Source organism: Amblyomma mixtum, chromosome 8 (genome assembly GCF_055824585.1).
Source record: "Amblyomma mixtum isolate Tamu chromosome 8, ASM5582458v1, whole genome shotgun sequence".
NCBI classification, from domain to species: Eukaryota; Metazoa; Arthropoda; class Arachnida; order Ixodida; family Ixodidae; genus Amblyomma; species Amblyomma mixtum.
In genome coordinates, this window is record NC_143019.1 from 21,350,842 (window position 1) to 21,369,635 (window position 18,794).

Here is an 18,794-nt window from a genome sequence, read left to right on the forward strand (position 1 = left end):
GCACTGGCACGAGGCATCCGAAAGTGCTGCACGCCTTGCACTGGTGCAGAAAGTGCAGCCAAATCGAAGAAACCTTTAACTGAGAGAAGAACGGCAGCAGCCATTTTACTCTCAGTGCAGCAGTGCGAAAGGCCGCCGGCGCGCATAAAGGACTACCGACTCCAGCTCCGGCCGGCACCGCTGAAGCTATACGCTTAACAAAATGACGAAAAGCGTGGCCAAACACGAACGCTATCCGTTTGTCCAGTGCGCAAACGTCATTTGTCCGTGAGACACCCTGGATGCTACAAGAAAATCTCTTACCCCCAAACTCTGAGAGCTTCCGTACCTCAGTAAGGAAGCTTTCACTGCAGTGAGGCCCCCTCATGTCAATATGAAAGCTTTCTTACTCAGGAGCCCTAAGTAAGGTCGTCATCTTTGGTGCATCCTCAGAGTCAAGGCAGCGAGCACCTGCATTCATGCGTCCTTTAGTCGCTCCTGGTCCTAGAGGGACGCTTCCCCTCACTACTGCCACAAGTGACTCCGCATACTCACGCGGGCGGCGAGACGCGACGCAAGGACGCGAGCAAGGCGTGAGCGCAGCTGAGCAGGCGGCAGAAATGGCAGCGTGGACTGACCGCTACGCGGGCGACTACGCGCAATGTTTTAGCCGTGCTTGTGAAAAAACACGGTTTTTTTTTTTACCTGCATCCTCGAACAGCTAGGTTGCTTCGCGACACGGCGACTCCTATGAAAGTGTGCTCGAAGTAAGAATTTGCGTTCCGCAGCGGTGCGGCTCGGTCACACTTGGGCATTCGGCGGCGAGAGCGAGCGAAATCCGCCGAAATGTTGCCTCGTTCACACCTCCCGGCCACCACGTCGCCGCTCGAGGCGACCGTATGCATGCTAACGTACGCTAAAAGCAGGTATTTTGCGGGAGGTTACGCCATTGCTTACATTCCCAGTTTTAGTTCCGCGAATGGAAACAGCGACGCCATGACATGACGATCATGTACAGTCGGGGAGAAAAGTCTCCGGACAACGTGTTCCTCAATGAACCTTACAGGTCTACAATAAGACAGCGGCTGGAGACCGCACTTGTAGAGATGAAAGAACAAAATGTAACTTTTACCTCCACAAGATATCGGCTTCGTTAGAGGAACACGTGGTCCGGAGAGTTCTGTCCCCGACTGTACGTTACGCAAGACGACGGACAAGAAGAGTGTACACACCACAACGACTGGACTAACAACTGAAGTTTATTGGAAAATACATGGTCCGAGGAAGGCCAGCAGAGCATGCGCAACAGCATCATCACTAATCACTGCGCAAAAAGAGACAAAGACAAGAAATCTAAACTATCGTGGACGACCTAAAAAAGCAAATTCTTTTTCAAGTAGGCGCACCGAAGTTGTGCTTATACTTCCGTGATATGCCGTGATATGATTTACACTACGGTAGTCAGCATATATGGCAGCTAACGAGGCAGAAATCAAGGATTTGAGCCTGTAAAGTATGACTAAGAAACTCTTTGCGATCGAACCCACCGTGGTTCCACCACCGCAGGGGAAGGCACCAGATAAAGATACGACGGAGAAAGAGGCAGTGGGAACAACTCCAGGCAGCAGCACGGCGGCCACCACCCCGACCACGGTCTCGACGACGACGCTCAAGCCTGGCTTCCCTGCCGTGGAGGACGAGCCCCTCCCTCCCGTGGTCGAACCCAAGACTCGGAAGCCGCTGCCGACCAAGAGGAGCACCCGGCAGAGCACCACCACTACAACCAGTGAGGCAGGCCAAGAGCCGCACATAACGTTTGTAATGAGATCAAGTGGTTGCGTGCGGGGTTTCATATCGCGGAGCTGCACTTCCCCTACGAGGGACGTGGTGGTGGAGGACCCTGGATTCACAGTGGCCACATGGAGTGGCATCGCACAGCGCATGGAGTTTTTGCACCTCATCTCCGTTTAAATCGGGGGTATCTAAATCCGAGGGCCGGATTGCAGGTTTGTAAAGGCGATGAGGGCAGAAAAAGAAATGAAGAATGAACAAAAAATGAATGCAGCAATAATGAATAATGACAGGCTTGAGGTATAAATGTCTATGTTTGTTTTACTTTTAACACTTGTGTTCAACTTGGCATGCCATTAGGAAACAATCGCATCTTGTAACAATAAAAACAATATATGCAACAAAGCACTGGATTCGACAATTGTATTTATCGTCAGGCGACGTTGAATGCTTTTTTTTCAAGAAATAAGTTACTAATATCTGTTTGGTAGAAAGTGGTGTTTTGTGGAAACAAGTACGTTAAATGCTGAAGTTTACGGGGTGCCAAAGTTGAGTTATCACTAAAGTCACGATATTCCACCACCACATATTTCAGGCACGTTGAAATTTTTGAGAAGAGCCAGGAAGGAAAGAATGCTACTAAAAGAGGCAATGAACGCAGCATGATTTTCAAGACCTCACGGCGCAAAGTAGCTCATATTCCTTCCTGTTGTGTTCAAACTTCTACTGCTCTGATGTAACCCGTCGAAGGGCTGCCTCGCCGAGGGGAACGGCACGTCAACAAATATACAGTACCTATCCCCTTTTTGGACGCTGCTCTGTGCGTGCCTTTCGAGCCTGTCACGGAAAATGTAGTAACAGACTTCTCAAATTGTGATTATAAAATTGCGGAAAGTGAAATATCATTTGTTCACAAACGGCTGCAACTCCCGCCTTTAAGCATGCCTGAAGTTTCTCAGGAAAACTGCCTTTACACGTTGCCAATCCACTTGTGCTTGTGGGCATTAAAATTTACGCTTTCTGATATCAAACAGTACGTGCCAGGCCAGCGGTAAGGGAAATTCTAGGACGAATACTTTATATTTGCTGTTTGACTAATAATTGTTATGAGCCCCGCCGCGGTGGCTCAGTGGTTATGGTGCTCGGCTACCGAGCCGAGAGACGAGGATTCAGTCTCGGCCGCTGCGGTCGAATTTCGATGGAGGCGAAATTCTAGAGGCCCGTGCACTGTGCGATGTCATTGCACGGTAAAGAACCCCGGTTGGTCGAAATTTCCGGAGCACTTCACTACGGCGTGTCGCATAGCCTGAGTCAAATTGGGAAGTTAAACCCCATAAACCAAACCTAATAATGTGATGAATGTTATGTTGATGATAAAAGTGGTGGTGCTTTTTGGCGGTGCTGTTGGTGGCGGTGTACACCAACGGACTTTTTTAGAAGTTCGGCACAGTGTATGTTGTATTTCGTGCGATTCATTGGGACCGGCAGAGATGACCTTGCGCGAAGTCCTAAGCAATATCTCTGCACTTTATTTTTACAACATTGGTATCCTATTCTTTAAGATTCTTCATCATCATCTCCCGCTAAGCATATTTTCTCCCGGCACGATCATGAGCAACATCGTCACACGTTTTGCGCTGCGTAATAACTTTTTACTACCTAAGGTCAGAACTAACTACGGGAAACAACGCCTTCATTTTTCATCCATATCATTTTGGAACTCTTTGAACGTAGACATCAAACAAACTATGCGCTTTCTTTGTTCAAGGTCAAATTAAAGCTTTTCCTTCTTAATGTGTGATTTTTTTATTGATTCTATGTATCGCGGCACCTGTGAGTGTTTTATTGTACATTCTCCTGCATTACATTGTTTGTATTTAAATATTTCAGTAACTCATATTACACTATGTACTTATATTTATTCTCTGCATTGCTAATTAATGTGTTGTCCATTTTGTATTTTGTTGCTTATTGAAATTTATTTTCATGGGAGGTACCGCCCGCGGTCTTTTACCATGGAGCATCTCGCTGTATACGCTTGTAACTTTGTTTGAATTCCTCAATGAACTTTCAACTTCAACTCATTCTCTTGTTCGATGACCTCGGTGCAGCCACCCGAACGCCCCTGGTGTGCACCATGGGTGGCAGCGCCACTGCCTTCACCTCGTACCCGGCGCCTGGCGTGTGCAGCTACGTGTTCTTCACGCACGTTCTCGTCTCCAACGGGAAGCTGCGAGGTTCCGAAGGTGGCGGCGCCTGGCGGAACTTTGTGCGCATGCTCAGGGGCGAAGAGTTCGCCGACTACCCCGGCGGCGTGTCCTTCGACGCGCGGTCAGTGCGCAGAGCACGTCTGTGCTAATCATTCACTTGGCTATAACCTATAACCTATAATACTTTGTTACTTGCTCTATTTTTTTCATTTACTACTTGTTACTATAAGTAGCCGTGTGTAACACAAATGGTGTTTCATAATCAGATCTAATAGGTGCGCCTTTTGGAACTAAAATTTGTATTGATGTTTTTAGGCTTCTGACAGGGATCCTGATGAAGTGGTGATTGAGCTGTACTTCAGTGCGTTGGAACCTCTTCCTTGCTGCGTAGAAGCTTCTAGCCTAAGTTATCATCTGAAAATTTGAGCAATTACTAAACTTTAAGCTTTAATGTCATGCAGGCACGTTGCCCCCGCATCCTTGGACGACGATATGGTCAAGCAGGAACTGGGAGACCTGGCCTCCAACAATATCAAGCACTACGGCATCCTCAACGTTGTCACTCGCGCCAGCCACATAGCGCTCTTGGTGGCCAACGTTGGTCCTGTGTTCGCGGTGAGGACGGCGGGAAAAAAAAGCACGAAGCACTCATTCCTTGCCTCTTGAGGAGTTCTGTGAGGTTTAGTGAGTGGAAGTAAATTCTGGTGAATGGTGGTCGGGTTCCTGGTTTCAGTTCGATGTAAAATGCCTTTAGCCGAAGGTACCTTCCCTTAGGACAGACGCGTCTCTGTCTTTGACAACTAACCCAGTTTTGAAGAACAGCAGGTAGCATTGTAACGTATTGCCGTAAAGGCCTTCTGAGTGACAGGTGCGTCCTTGTACAAAGGAAAGAACGCTAGAACACGTTTGGGTGTGTTTCGGGCTCACCACCGCGATCTCTAGTGAAAACATTTGGTTTAAAACGGTCTGGATGTAAGCATATGTACAGTTAAACTCATAGGATTTCATCGTCATTTTTTGCCTTCCTGGTCGCAGCTGCTTTGGGAGCTGCGAAGTACAGAATTCCGTCGTTCTAGACATGCGTTTTGCAATTTGTACCTTTCGGCTGCATTGCAGACACTGAGGAGGCTTCAGGAAGGCGACCGTTCCAGGCACATTGTGGTGGCGGCGGGACTTTGGAGCTACAACGACACCGCAGCATGGACCATCTATCAGGCGCAGTTCCGGCTCCTCGCCAGGTATGCGAGTGGACGAAACAAGAGCGAAAAACACACGCTGTCAGCTTGTATGTCCTAATACTGTTCCCATTTTTAACAGAAACATAAACTACACGACAGTGGTAGCTCTACTGGAGAGAACAGACGCATCACGAAGAGTGTAGACGAGCCGGTAAAGGCATAGGCTATTCAAGAATTGCACTAGAAGCTTGCAGTGGACTGCCAGGTATCTACCGCGGCGACTTAGTGGCCATGGCGGTAATCTCTTAAGTCTAAGGTTTCAAGATCGGTCACGGCCCTGGTGCCTACATTTGGGCGGAGGCGAAATTAAAAAAACGATGTGCCTCCACCACAGTAGGCGACAAGATAGCTTTGTATTAACTGCTTGTATCGCACTTCGTAGGTTCAAAAATTATTTACACCAACAGATTCCTAGGGTAGTTCATTCAAGAAATTAATATATTTTTTCCGTAAAAACTATGGCGGATGCGCATGCTTAAGCGCCATTTGTTTTTACACAACTGTTTTTCATGCATCTTATCGGCTAGATATGTTTTTACGCTTGCTAAGACTTCTATGCGAAGGAACAGACTGCTGTTGTTTCTTCGGTGCGATGAACTTCTAGATTCATGGATAAGATCTGGTATAGTATGCATTCGTTCTCCCTGACCCACAAACTGACGCTACCGTGCGCTATGGAGAAAAAAAGGTTTTTTCCCCTAAACGTCAGTTTTCAAGGCACATTCCAGGAGGATAAGAAATCGCTGGGTGGTCGGTTCTTCTAGTGAAGTGCAGCTGAGCTATAGTGTACTAGAATATGTGGTAGTGTGTTCAGGGAGGACTCACGGCTGTCGCTGTTGATGTCGAAAGCCACGAGATGGCGCCACCAGGGCATGGGCTGTCACTGCATGCACTCCTCCCGATACGCGGCGGTGCGTTCTGTGCATCGCACCTAATATTTTTTGTCCTTTTAAAAGCCAACACTTCAATAACGTGCCCTGTAAATGTTTGTCGTTGTACATGCACGACAAATAAAATTAAATGCGATAAGACAAGTCGCAGATGGAAGAAAATAAAGAGCAGTAACTCAGACGGCCGCGAGACAGTCAAAATTGCGGAAAAACAGCTCCGCTAATTTATTGTAACAACGTCATTGAATTGAAACAAAATTTTAGGAGAAAGAACACAATGAAGTCTGCAGGTCATTTTTAAAACACTAATTTTTCGCTGCCCTGCATTCTTCCCGACTACCTCATATTTTCTTTTGCCAAGAGCGCGCGCCTCCAAATTCTTTTCCAATAGCTGCAATGTATACAGGCGCAGAGAACTTACAGCGGGTACTGCTGCCGAGGAAAGATTGAACACAAGGGTGATGAACAAACTGTTGTGCATACTGCAGCGAGCAGGAAGCGCGACCTCGAAATCGTGACCAATTCATGATCAGACGGCCGCGGTGGCATGCTTATGAACATCGGCTGATTTTCGCATGCAGTTTTTTTGTTTTCGCCCTGCCTCTCGCGACTGTTTGATGACCTTGACAAAAAAATGACAGCAGCTCGGGTTATTGGGAAGCAACGTCGGCACGGCGTCCGGCGTCAACTCTGGTTTCCCGCGTGGTATGCGGACTTCTCCGTTTATAACGTGCACGTAATCTCTGGGAATGCACGATGGCTCGAAGAGCAGTTTTCATACCGAGTACGTTTCATCCAGGGTCTTGTCTTTCCGGTGCAAATTCCGCTCCCAGATCTTCCTGCGCGCTTCATCTTTAGGAACAGCGAAAAGCGACGGCTGCTCACCCTTAGTCCAATTGTAGCCTGTTGTGCACCCAGGTGTAAAGCAGTGCCTTTGCCGCCGACGATTCGGCATTTCTTCGCTGTCGGACGGCCAGCGGCAATTATAGCACGAGAAAGGGATCACATGAAAAACTTTCTGTGAGCCGTGTACCACGCAACCGCGTCAATGCACGCGTAAGAGTCACTGACTAGCAGACGACAACGAAAAGCGCCCCTTTTCCCGACAGCCCATGCTACAGCAGCGCCGCCGCACGACTCCAGTTTCTTTCGACGCGCGCCGCGACACGCCAATGCATGGTGAGCGGCGGCGCCTGAACACACTACCCCAACTTCTAGTACACTATAGCTGAACGAATGGGAGTGAGGGATGAACAGTACTGCGCACCTCTGACGCTGCCCTGATACGGGGTGTTTCTTTTTTTTAATTTTCAACAATTACACAGCTTCGACGTGGACATCTTGATCTCCATCAGCAGCGTGCAGACCATGGAGACAGACAAGCAGTGCATAGCCGCTCCGCCCACCGTCTGGAATACAACCAGCGCCGCCTACCTGGGCTTCGTGAGTGGCAATAAGAGGTGCAATGCGCAAGGCGCGAGACCCAAATATCAAGCAGGGTTAGGAGCATGATTTGGGTCAGCGTGGAGCAGTCTTCGATTATTCACGCACTGACATTTAGACCTTTATCGTGTCGTACGTTTAATAAGCATCCGAAGACTGCGGTAATATCGTCAAACATTAGCTTGACGATATCACCGTCCGGTTCCTGGTCCAGTTCTCGATGTTCTATACTTCTGCTACTCTTGAGACAGCTTTCTATCTTGACACTGCCTCGTTTCGTGGTGCAATGACTTCAGCACGTCTGCAGTGCTGCTGAAGCAGCCAACCGCACCATCCGACAACGGTTACATCTACGCGCTGCGTGTCGACGTGGCCACTACGTTTCTGCGCTAAAAAATCGACAGCAAAAAAGCCAGTGCAATGGCACCTGCGTTTTCGTTTTCAGCAGACTACATCCCAAGCATTATGTGACGTGCGGCTGTTTTTGGGTTGAGGAACTACGCCATATAGATTAGAGGGGATAAAGCATTTGCCTTATGACATAGCTAATCCTGCACGTGGTCTAACTATAACCCAATTAAACCGGCCTTTCGCTGTGGTTTTAGGCTGGCTGCGCCTGTATACGCCTCGACATGCAGCCTGTATAGTAGTCAGCTATGTCTTAGTTGATGCAGCACTATGGTAAATATAGTGGCAATCGTCGACTGCAGAGGGCGTGCCAAGCTAAATATCTCCTTTTTTGTTGTTGTTTTCGAAGTCACTATGTAATTCAAACTAAGCTTTTCGCCCGTTCCTTCTGCTTGAAGGACAAGCACGCGACCCTACTCCAGGCGTCGGAACCGTACCCGCGCCAGGATCTGTACGTGGGCCTGTCGTTCGAGATGGGCGTCTTGTTGTACCGGCTGCAAGATCCCTCGACGCCACCTGAAAGCGCGGCCTACGCTCCGTGCTCCCAGTTCACGCTGGTCGGGTACGAACAGGTGCGTGGGCAAAGGTTACATCCGGCCGCGATGCGCTGAGCAGAAGGACACCCCATTTCCACTCCTATGCCTGAAACTCAGAACGTCTTAAACCATGCGTAACAAATGTGAAACGATGAACAAAGAGGTACAAGTGAGCGTGCGCATAGTTCTTCACGGATGCGTCATTTCAGCCCATGTACACTTGCACAGTGCAAGGCTATTCGCAAGGATGAACAGGTGTGTAATAGTTCCCTTGTGTCCCTGAATGCCCCTCACAAAGATCCTTGTGAACAGAGCTTCCTGAGGCGCTAAATGTGCTGAGAATGCTGATACATTGCATGATTCCAAGGCATCTAATTTTTTTCGCAACATCCTTCGTTGCTATGCTTCGAAAACGCCGTGTGGCGTTCTGCGTTATATCCCTGCATAAATTTAGCACAGCGGCACAATGACAGTGCAGACGTACCCCGGAGAACTGTGCAGTTGCACAGTATGGAGCAAGGTAGGGCGCACAGCTGCTAACGAGCGTGCTCAGAAGGCATAGATGAATTAGGAACACGACTTCGCTAGTACGACTTCACTATGCTAAAACCCTTTATTGTTTTTTTTTTAAAGCGCGACGGAAGATTGGGCTCTCAGTTCTTGTTAGCGATGTGCACGTCCTTGTTCACGGGACGTGACGATTGAAAGCAGTAAATGCGCGACAAGTATAAACTACCACCACATGCACCTGTGAACTGCACAGAACTGACTCGAATGGAATGTTGTAGCGATATGGCTGTGTACCGTGTCTTCCACAAAAGAGAGCTTTTTTTTCGCGTGCAGGTCTGTGACCCGAACGTGACGCTGAGGCGAATGGACCGCCTTGATGTTGAGTACAGAGCGACATCGACGTCTGTTTTGTTCTACGACAGCTGGGAGACTATCAAGCGAAAGGTACAGGACGCGCTTGACATGTCGAGCGTTCTTTACGGAATTTTTATTTATTTTCCTTGGGTACCACGTCACCCCCATGTTTCTTTCGTAAAAAATCAAGAGCAAAATGCCAATGTATGACACCTGCTTTTGCGTTTCAGCAAACTGCATTCTTGTTGTTATGCGACGTGCGCCTGTTGTTGCTAGTCCTGCATCCTTGCATATGAGAAAATTATACGCTGTAAGGAGGGCAGAAAGTTGGGCAAGTTGGTAAACATTCAGCCCATGTTGCTGAATGCTGTTGAATGCAAGCGCTTGTCGTGTGTGTTCTTTTCCTTTTGTCTCCGTCTTGTCGCGCTTTGAAACTTATCATGAATACGCTGTAAGCCATGAGAGGAACTATGATACCGGGGTTAGTCACTGTCACAAAATTCGGCGCATTTATAAACAAACAAAGAAAAACCGCCGCGCGCACGGCGTCTCGCCGGCGCGAGCCCAACGGGAGAGAGGGAAAGCCCCCGCCGAGCGCGTGCCTCTCTCTCCACCGCCACGGCGTGCGCCGAAGGAATGAGTCATCCACGCCGATTTGTCTAGAACGTGCGAGTCCTTTCTACTGTTAACCGGAGGAAGAAGGGGAAGCCTTGCGTGCGCTAAGACATGTCCCCCTCCTCTGCACTCGGACGTCGGCTACGCCGCCACGACGGCGCCACGCTAGAACACGCTGGAACCTTCGCGAAACGACTCCTGACTTTAACCAATGAGGACGCGCGGCCGGCGAAAGAAAGGAAGGGGGACTGCACGGGAGATGCTGCGTGTATGTGCGCGCCTACTCTGGCGCGTAGAACGAACAGACGTGCAAGCGCGGCTATAAAAAAGGGCGTTGGCCGCTACTAGTCAGTCCGGACCGCCGTTTAAGCTTCATGGAAGCGCGCCCGTTCGACTCCCGGGAAAACACCACTCGGCCAGCATCGGACCAACGAGGCAACGTTCGCCAGTCTGCGGGACGGCATCGTTGTGGAACTCTGGTCGTCGGACTGCCGCAGTGCCCGGTGAACAAATTGTGTTTTGTTTGTTTACCTTTCTCTCTTGTGTTAGTGCACTTTAGGTGCAATATTGCCTTTGAATTGTATTCTCTCTCGAGTTTGACTTTGCACGAGTTGCATTGTGTTGCTAATCACTTTGTCTTTGTACTAGTGTTTGTGAAACCCTCTGTATCGTCTCAATTGCTGTATAAACTTTGTTTTGTTTTGTGAACCTTTGGCTCCGACCCATTCTCTGGCTTGCGACCAGCGAAAGCTGGGCACCGAACGCCCAAAAACCTCTTGTCACTTGGTGGCTGGTCTCCGCTGAGTTTGCTACGCTGAGTCGAGGGCATCTCCTTCCAGTCCGAGACCGCTACCCCCACACGCTCTAAGGGTGTCTGGGAACTTCCCACGTAAAAGTGCGCGAAGTGTGGGTGACAGTCACTTTGAGGACAAAATACGTCTATACTATTAGCACATAAAACCTCAACCATTACTCTTCCAGATCCTGAATAACCAGCTGCAGTACCTCTGAAAATTCGTCGTGAATACTGTTTTGCGTGCGGTCTTATGTTATTTATCCATTTTTGGCGTAATGTGAGCGAGCGATGGAAAACAAGGACCTTTACTAAGCTCATTGCTTTTTCGGAGGGGTTTCTACGTCCGTAGAGTCGCACTTTTGAGCAGAAACTCAGGACTGACACCGACGACGTCTGCCAGGGTGGGGGTTACGCTTTCATGATGAACTAACGACCAAAACTACTCTCTATCGTGTTTCGTGATATGCAGAGCTGAAGTTTTCGTGGACGACGTCCCCAAAACGTTTGTGCAACAAAAATGACAGCTTGGATCTTTGAAGTTCTGAAAAAGTAACCTTTCGCAACGAAAAGACAAAACAAAAATAATTGTGAATACCCACAGTATTCGACTGCACAGACGGAATTTACCTCGAGTACGGCGCAGGAATTGAGCTTTCAGCTAACACGCACCGAAGATGAGTTGGCAGTTTCTATACCCATATATAAGAATACAGCGAGTCGTATGGAATCAAACGCGGTCTATGCGCTACATGTCTACGTATGCGCTACAATGTTACTTGCTTAAAATACCATTGCTATTACTGCTAATTGTACCTGTCTGTGATGCTGCTTGTTTTTTAATCAAGTTAGTATTAATTTACCGGGGGTCCTGTGACAGTCGCTTGAGTTTGGGACCCTCGCCTGTATACTGGATTTATGTAACCAATTTGTACACAATAAATTCTTATCTTATCTTATCTTAAACATGGGAGAGGCGACATTGACGATTACAACGAGCAAGTCCCCCTTGCATCAGACTTTCGAGTTCCTTCAAGTCTCGCGTTTTGGAAGTCCTGGCTTCTGCCCGTAGGTGACATTCTTAACTGGCTCTGTTAGGCTGCCTCCATGTTCACTTCGTTGTTTTGAGTGATAGAAACTGCGCCATTTTGGGTCACCGGCTCAAATTTGCGCAGCCTGAACTTCATTTACTTCTAAATGTCCTCTTTGGGTCGTGTGGCTTTAGGATTGTCTGATACGTCTGCCGCGTATAAGACTCTCTTTAGGCAGGTATCTAAAGGCTTCCTGTTTATGCAGCAGCTGCACGCAATCGTTATTAAATCAAATGGCGTTTCCTAAGCAAACAATGCTTGCTATCACCCTAATTGCATGGAAGCGCCATAGAATTATATGATACCTTTTTGTCTGTCCCTATAATCTCGGAGACAGGGAGACACGATTTCGCCAATGCTATTCACCAACTGTTTACAGGAGGTACTTCGAGGCCTGAATTGGGAACAGCTGGGGATAGTTAACGGAGAATACCTAAGTAATCTGCGATTCGCTGATGACATTTTCTTTCTAAGTTACTCAGAAGATGAGCAGCAAAGCATGATCAGTGAGTTAGGAAGGCAGAGCAGGACGGTGGGTCTAAGAATTAACATGCAGAAAACCAAAGTAATGTTCAACCGTCTAGCAATGGAAAAACAATTCAGAAATGGTAGCGAAGTGCTGAAGTGGTATGGGAATAGGTTTACTTAGGTCAGGTTGTGACCGTTGATCCGGATTATGAGAGGCAAATAACTAGAAGAATAAGAATGGTATGGAGCGCATATGACAGGCTCTGTCAGATTATGAATGACCATTCACCAGTAACCCTCAAGTAAAATGTATACAACAGCTGTATGTTACCGGTACTCACATTTATGGGGAAGAAACATGGAGGCTAACGAAAGGGGTTCGGCGAGCTATGGAAAGAAAAATGATAGGTGTAACTTAAGCGACCGGAAGCGGGCAGAGTCAGTGAGGGAACAAACGCGGGTAAATTACATCCTAGTCGAAATAAAGAGGAAGAAATGGGCTTGGGCAGGGCATGTAATGCGAAGACAATATAGCCGCTGGTCCTTAAGGGTAACGGAGTGGATTCCAAGAGAAGACAAGTGTAGCAGGGGGCAGCAGAAAGTTAGGTGGGCGGATGAGATTAAGAAGTTTGCGGGGATAGGGTGGCCGCAGCTGGCAAAGGCGACAGGGTTAATTGCAGAGACATGAGAGAGGCCGTTGCCCTGCAGTGGGCGTAGTAACGATGATAATGATGATGGTTCACTTAAATAAAATAACTGGACGCAGTAGTTTTATTCCGCCTCTCTGTTTGAGGAACCAAAATGCGACCTTCCACAATGGCAGCCAAAAGTTGCAAAGCTCTGTCTCCAAGTTGAGATAGTCGCGTATTTGCTAGACGGACGCTCAAAACACAAGCCGTAAACAGAGTGCGGCCCTCTTGTGACAGGTGGACAAGGTGAAGAGGCTCCAGCTGCGCAAGAACATTGCCTGGATGCTCTTCGACACGCACCTCTCTGACGTCACCTGGAACTGCACGGCGCCCGACGAGCGAGAGAAGCGGCTCAGGGAGTACGTGGCCACCTTCGGATGACGTCTTCCGTAGCCCTCCGCAGGAAAAAGGGCGAATACTAATATATATATATAAATAAATAACTCTCGTACACTACGCACGTATTTTGGGGCGCATCCGAACCGAACCCACAACTGTTTCATCTTGGATTTGAGCCCGAACCGCAACGATTAAAGGTATGCTTTCTGAACTGTTCGGGAAACAGTGCAGTCCACATTTAAGGCGAAAGCCTTTAAGGCCTCACCGTTGTCGACAGAAGGTTGTCAGCAGAGGTGTCCCGATTTTTGTAGTAAGGCCACAAAAGAAGTCTTTGTGCACGTTTGGATTCGAACCACCATCCTTCCGTTCCGCAGCCGAGCGTGCTAATGCTACGCTACTTCCTGCCAACGCATATGTAGTTCTCCTTGTCTAGGACGCTGGAGAGTGTTTGCAGAAAGGCGTCGAATCAGGCGGATGCCTCCCAAACGCCCTCCAGTGTCTCCAGCATTTAAGATTCGCAAACAATTGTGTACCTAATTATCATCTTAACCACACATCAGTGACAAAAGCAGACACACCGCGCTAAACGCTTTCGCCTCATTGACCTTTAGGTCAACGAAGTGCCCCCCAGAATTTCTGGCGACCCACCCGACATGTTTTTTTTTGTGGAGGGGGGGGGGGGGGGATGAGGGGCTAGGATGATAAGCAGTGTGATGCGTTGTCGGAGCTGCAAACACAATTTTGAGCCATTTGAGAACGTTGGAATTAAGCACTACGCATATTCCCAGAGTGTGCACTAAGCAACCCGTTAACATATCTAGTGTGTAGCGGTATTTTAAGCGTAAGCGGGATTGGGAGAGAGAGAGAGAGAAAATTTTTATTTTTCAGCAGAAGTGCGAGCCTTCTCGGCAGGGAGAGACGAGGCCCCAGTTGGTTCAGTAAGAAGCGAGGCACTGGAAGACAGAGCATGTCGGCGACAGTGTGGGTGAATAACTAGCGGTACGGGTCTTATTTTTTAATTATTATTTATTTATTATTTATTTTGTTTATCAAATACTGCCAACTGCCTCTTGGCAGTCAAAGCAGGAGTGGATACATTGTTCTTGAACAATTGCTAAGGTGAGTTTAACAGCGGCAAAGAAAGAAAACATGCTATTGACAATGAGCCACGAAGGAATGTGCACAATCAAAAAATAGAAAAAAAAAGAAAGAAGGAATACACTTTGAAAGGCGGACGGCAAAGCAAGAAGCGCTGTAAAGAAATACTTGCTGCATGATAGATAAGGTGACACAGCCGTAACAAAAGATTCAACTGAGAGCATGTCAGCTACCTCATAGGGTAAGGTGTTCCACTCGGCTGTGGTTCGAGGAAAGAATGATGAACGGTAGGCGTTAGTTTTAACCTGCGGCATTGCAATTGTTTTGCTGTGCTTGCCTCTCGTTTTCCAGATAGCAAATTTGATTTCTTCGAAGAGCTACAGAGCTGTCACTAACACACGTGCGGCCATTCTTTTTAATCCTAAAGGCTGCAAGAATTTCACGTGCGACCTGATCGCGAGTTCTGCTTAGAATACTGCTAAGCACTGTCTCACACTCCCAATCTTTACAGCGGGGAGGCCAATTTGATTCCCCTCCTCCGTTCTCTAGCGATTTCTCATGCTCCCGCGCCCTGTCAATGATGCAACGTCCCGTCTGGCCTATGTATAGACCCTTCCACATGTCAGTGGGATTTCATTCACCACGCTGACGGCGCAGGAAACAACAGACTTGGCATGCCTCTTATCGCACTCGGGTTTCTTCTTTTGCCCGATCTGTGAGTACAACCCACACAGCTTTATGGGTGCGGAGAACACGACAGGTGCAGTGTTTGTCAAAAGTATACAGCCCCAGGGGTCTGCTTCTGAGCTCCGAAGTGCGGCACCTCTTGCATACTTAGGGACTCTAATTTCACGAAGGCGGGAAGAACTTAAGTCCACATGCTTCCCAAGCTTAGGACTATCAAATGTGCTCAAAAGCTCCGCTGCACGATTTGAAAGCAAAGCCCTTGGGCTATATATTGTTGACAAATTCTGTACGTCGTAGCGGCTTGCCACGTTTTTAAAGCTGTCAACCACTCGGTGTATGTGGGGGAGCAGTTGTGGTCGCCTAGTTTGCAGCTTGCTATCAGGGTTCTTCTTTCCTTTCATTTTTTGAAGGAGGGCATTACGAAGGCTGCATAACTGATAACTTTCGCCGCATGAACAGCGTCCGCGAGGCGAGGAACGAGAGGCAGCTGGTATTGGGGGCGTTGTCGCCTTGACGACCGGCAAGAAAAAAAAATGGGGGGGGGGGGGGGGGGAGAGCAAGCAAAAAGCGATAAGAGCGCGCATTCCGAGGGGCGGAAAAAGTCAGATCGTGCACACCGCCGAGCTAAGAGTGGACGCCTGGAGTGATGCCTCCTGAAATCTGGCAGTACACTGTGGTAGGCTTTTTCGTGGAGCTCGACAGGAAGCCCCTACGCTTCGTGAAACCCATTCCGTCGCACAGAGTATGCGGCGTCTGTGGACTGGTTCGGAAGAGGACCGCGTTTCTTCCGTGCGCACACACTCTGTGCGAGGCTTGCTACGAGCAGTGCGCCCAGGACGACGCCATTGTGTGTCCGCTCGACGGACATCGCTGTGACGAGGATGACGTCGAACAGAACGAGTTCCCCGTCGAGGAGCTGCTGAAAAGAAAGGCAAGTGCGAAAAAAGGAATGACTGTCTTTTGTGCAACAGTTATGCGAATGTAGACCCTTGTTATACAGGGCCTTTAATGAGCCCTGTGAGACGCTGGTGTCATTTTCTAGAGGCTTAGGCATATCATGCATGAAGTTTGATTTTTATCGTGGTTTCTTCTTCACGGCTCGAAAGCTACACATTCCTTAGAAGGACAAGGTAAGCTGTTGGGCGAGGAGGAAGGAAGAAGGAAGCGACAAATTCCCGAAAGCTAGAGGTGCGCGTTCATGGAGCGCTTTAAACCTGATTAAAAGTGAGGCTACATGCAAAGCAGATGCGCTCGAACGTAAAAGGCGTAACTAACGCGGTAGGGCACCACAATACTAAATGCAGAGGTCGTGGGTTCGGAATGCACAGGCAGCATGTTGCTGTCGATTCATTTCCTTTCTGTTGAATTATGTGATCTTTTATTGACCAATAGTGATCGACACCATTACTGAAAAAAATTCCCCTGATATTATGCGTTCTCAGTAATGCTTTTAACTGACGCAGCTGATGTTGGGAGAAATATCGAGCGTGAACGCCTCGCACAATGCCTCCTTAACCTCTCCGCCGGCATGTACGGTCGAAAAATTTAGCAAGTAACCATCGTTAAAATGTCTTTGTGGTAACTTAACTCTCAGCAATGAGAGGCCAGCCCTTGACTTCAACGGAAGCTCGTACAGAACGGTCTTGCCTTCGTAGGTGGCGCGCTTGCGGCTAGGGGGCGCATCTTGCGGTGACATCTTGGCGCGCAGGTCGCGTGAGCTGCGCTGGTCACGTGATGGGCTTCAACTCCGACGCCAATCGCACTAGAAGTGAACCGCTAAGAGTCGAGCTGTAAAATGTACCCCCTTCTGCTCATGCTGATTTCAAAGATTGTTTTGCATCTTTCGCATCAATTGTAATGCCGGTTCTTTTTCGACTGTCTAAATTGAAAATCACGAACGTTCTGATAATCCCTCGGCATTCGCCAAAGCGCTTGGTTTCCAAAAGCCTGAACGTAAGTTACAAAAATAGTGCAGCAGAATTTTGTGTTTGTCTCGATCTTAGCGTTGTAAAAGCGCTGTGCGCTTTATCACTTGCAGGTCCAATGCTGGAATAAGGAAAGTAACTGCGGGGAAGTACTGCCTGCATCCAAGATCGTCCAGCACTTCCATCGAGAATGCGGATACCATTCCATCTGCTGCCCCAAATGCTCGGCCGTTGTTCTTTGCAGCGACGTCTGCAGGCATTTTAGATCGGACTGCTGCACCACTGCTACGCCTGCTGCACCCGAGTGCGGAGGGAGGCCAGCTGTAGAAACGGTGCGGCGCTTCTGGCATCGTTCAAGCAGAGCTTAGAAGGACGGGCAGACGAAATGAAAGCACTTCTTGAGCGTCTTCTCGTCGGAAGCGGCGCCAATAGTGACCGGCTCAGTGAAGTTGTTCACGGCGTGAACAACTGCCAAGAAGCACTGAGTGAACTGCGGAGCGGTATTAACGCTCTGAATGACACCATGGGACGAGAAGTGGTCCAAGGAAGGACAGAACAAAGGGAGACTCAGAAAAAATGCTTCGATGAAATAACAAGGTTTAGGAAGGATACGAGGGAACGTTGGGTTGCCAACAGCGAGGGTATGGTAATTCTTTTCAACCGCCTGGATAGACTGGAAGAAGCAGTGATAGGCGAGTCGAAAGAAGCGGCCGGGGAGATCCTTGAAAAGGCTTCCGAGATTTTAGGTGGAATAAAGGAGGTTAAGGAAGGCATGACCGAAAGAAAGAATGCAGGAGACTGCAGCGACGGAGTGTTGGGACATAGTGAAAGGCAGGTGAGGCGCTGCGAGTTTTTCGTGAAAAACTTCCAATCCCTCCGAGAAAAAGCTTTTAAGGATGGGTGGTCCCAGTACAAAGGAGATAAAGTATATCTATGCGGCTATTATATGTCACCTGGCTTGCTACTCATTCAAAATGCAACGCGAAAAATGTCACTCCATGCTTGGTTCTGTTTGTACAGTGGTGCCATGGACGACGCTCTTCAGTGGCCGTTAAAGCCAACAATAAAACTGTCCGTTGTGCACCCAAATGGAGGGGCGGAACGTGAGCTCATATACTACTTTTCTGGTAATGATCCTGTTTGTCAAAATCCGGTAGCATCAGACGATTCTGCGGGACTTCATACCACAATTGCGATTGACCTCGATGATATCATCAGTGACGGCTACGTGAAAGATGACCAGATCAGGGTGAGATTCGAGGTGCTGCCCTGATTATCCCCGGGCCGAGAACGGGGGGGGGGGGGGGGGGGAAGACAGCTTAGACGCATTTATGCGCGTGCACCTGGCAGCAGTTTTTGTTAAGCTCCAGATTTCACACCGTGACCAATAAAGAACGCTGCTCGTTCATTGCTGCCTCTGACATGCCCCTGCCTGTGTTTATTGCCTAGAACTGAAATATTGTAATGAGACAACTCGCACAATTAGTGTGAACGGCCGGTCTTTGTTCAAGCGGTGCTGCTCAGCAGGCCAGCGTTCGCAAGCGCGCTCCCGATGATGATGATGTCCTCGGGCTGAATGGCACATACCCACGGCGGGGGATTGGCCGAGCTTCGTCAGCTTCGTCTTCTATCTTCTTCGTATCCTTCGTCGGCGCTAGCCGCTGGGGCAGCAAACCCCAACTCTCTTTATTACATATATATAAAAGATCACTGTTCTAGGCTCTCAGACG

At 48.6% G+C, this 18,794-nt stretch overlaps 1 protein-coding gene and 1 pseudogene across 1 annotated transcript; both read left to right on the top strand.

Annotated features, from left to right (window-relative positions):
• The first annotated feature begins 1,494 nt into the window (after positions 1-1,494).
• Positions 1,495-13,396, top strand: LOC149331647 (uncharacterized). Its single transcript, XM_089557389.1, has 8 exons — positions 1,495-1,765; positions 3,882-4,101; positions 4,442-4,595; positions 5,097-5,218; positions 7,434-7,551; positions 8,358-8,531; positions 9,339-9,449; positions 13,253-13,396. Exons 1-8 carry the CDS (start codon positions 1,495-1,497, stop codon positions 13,394-13,396), a joined length of 1,314 nt encoding a protein of 437 aa, XP_089413515.1.
• A 2,389-nt stretch (positions 13,397-15,785) lies between these two features.
• On the top strand, positions 15,786-18,337 carry LOC149331648 (uncharacterized; annotated as a pseudogene).
• Positions 18,338-18,794: the final 457 nt, after the last annotated feature.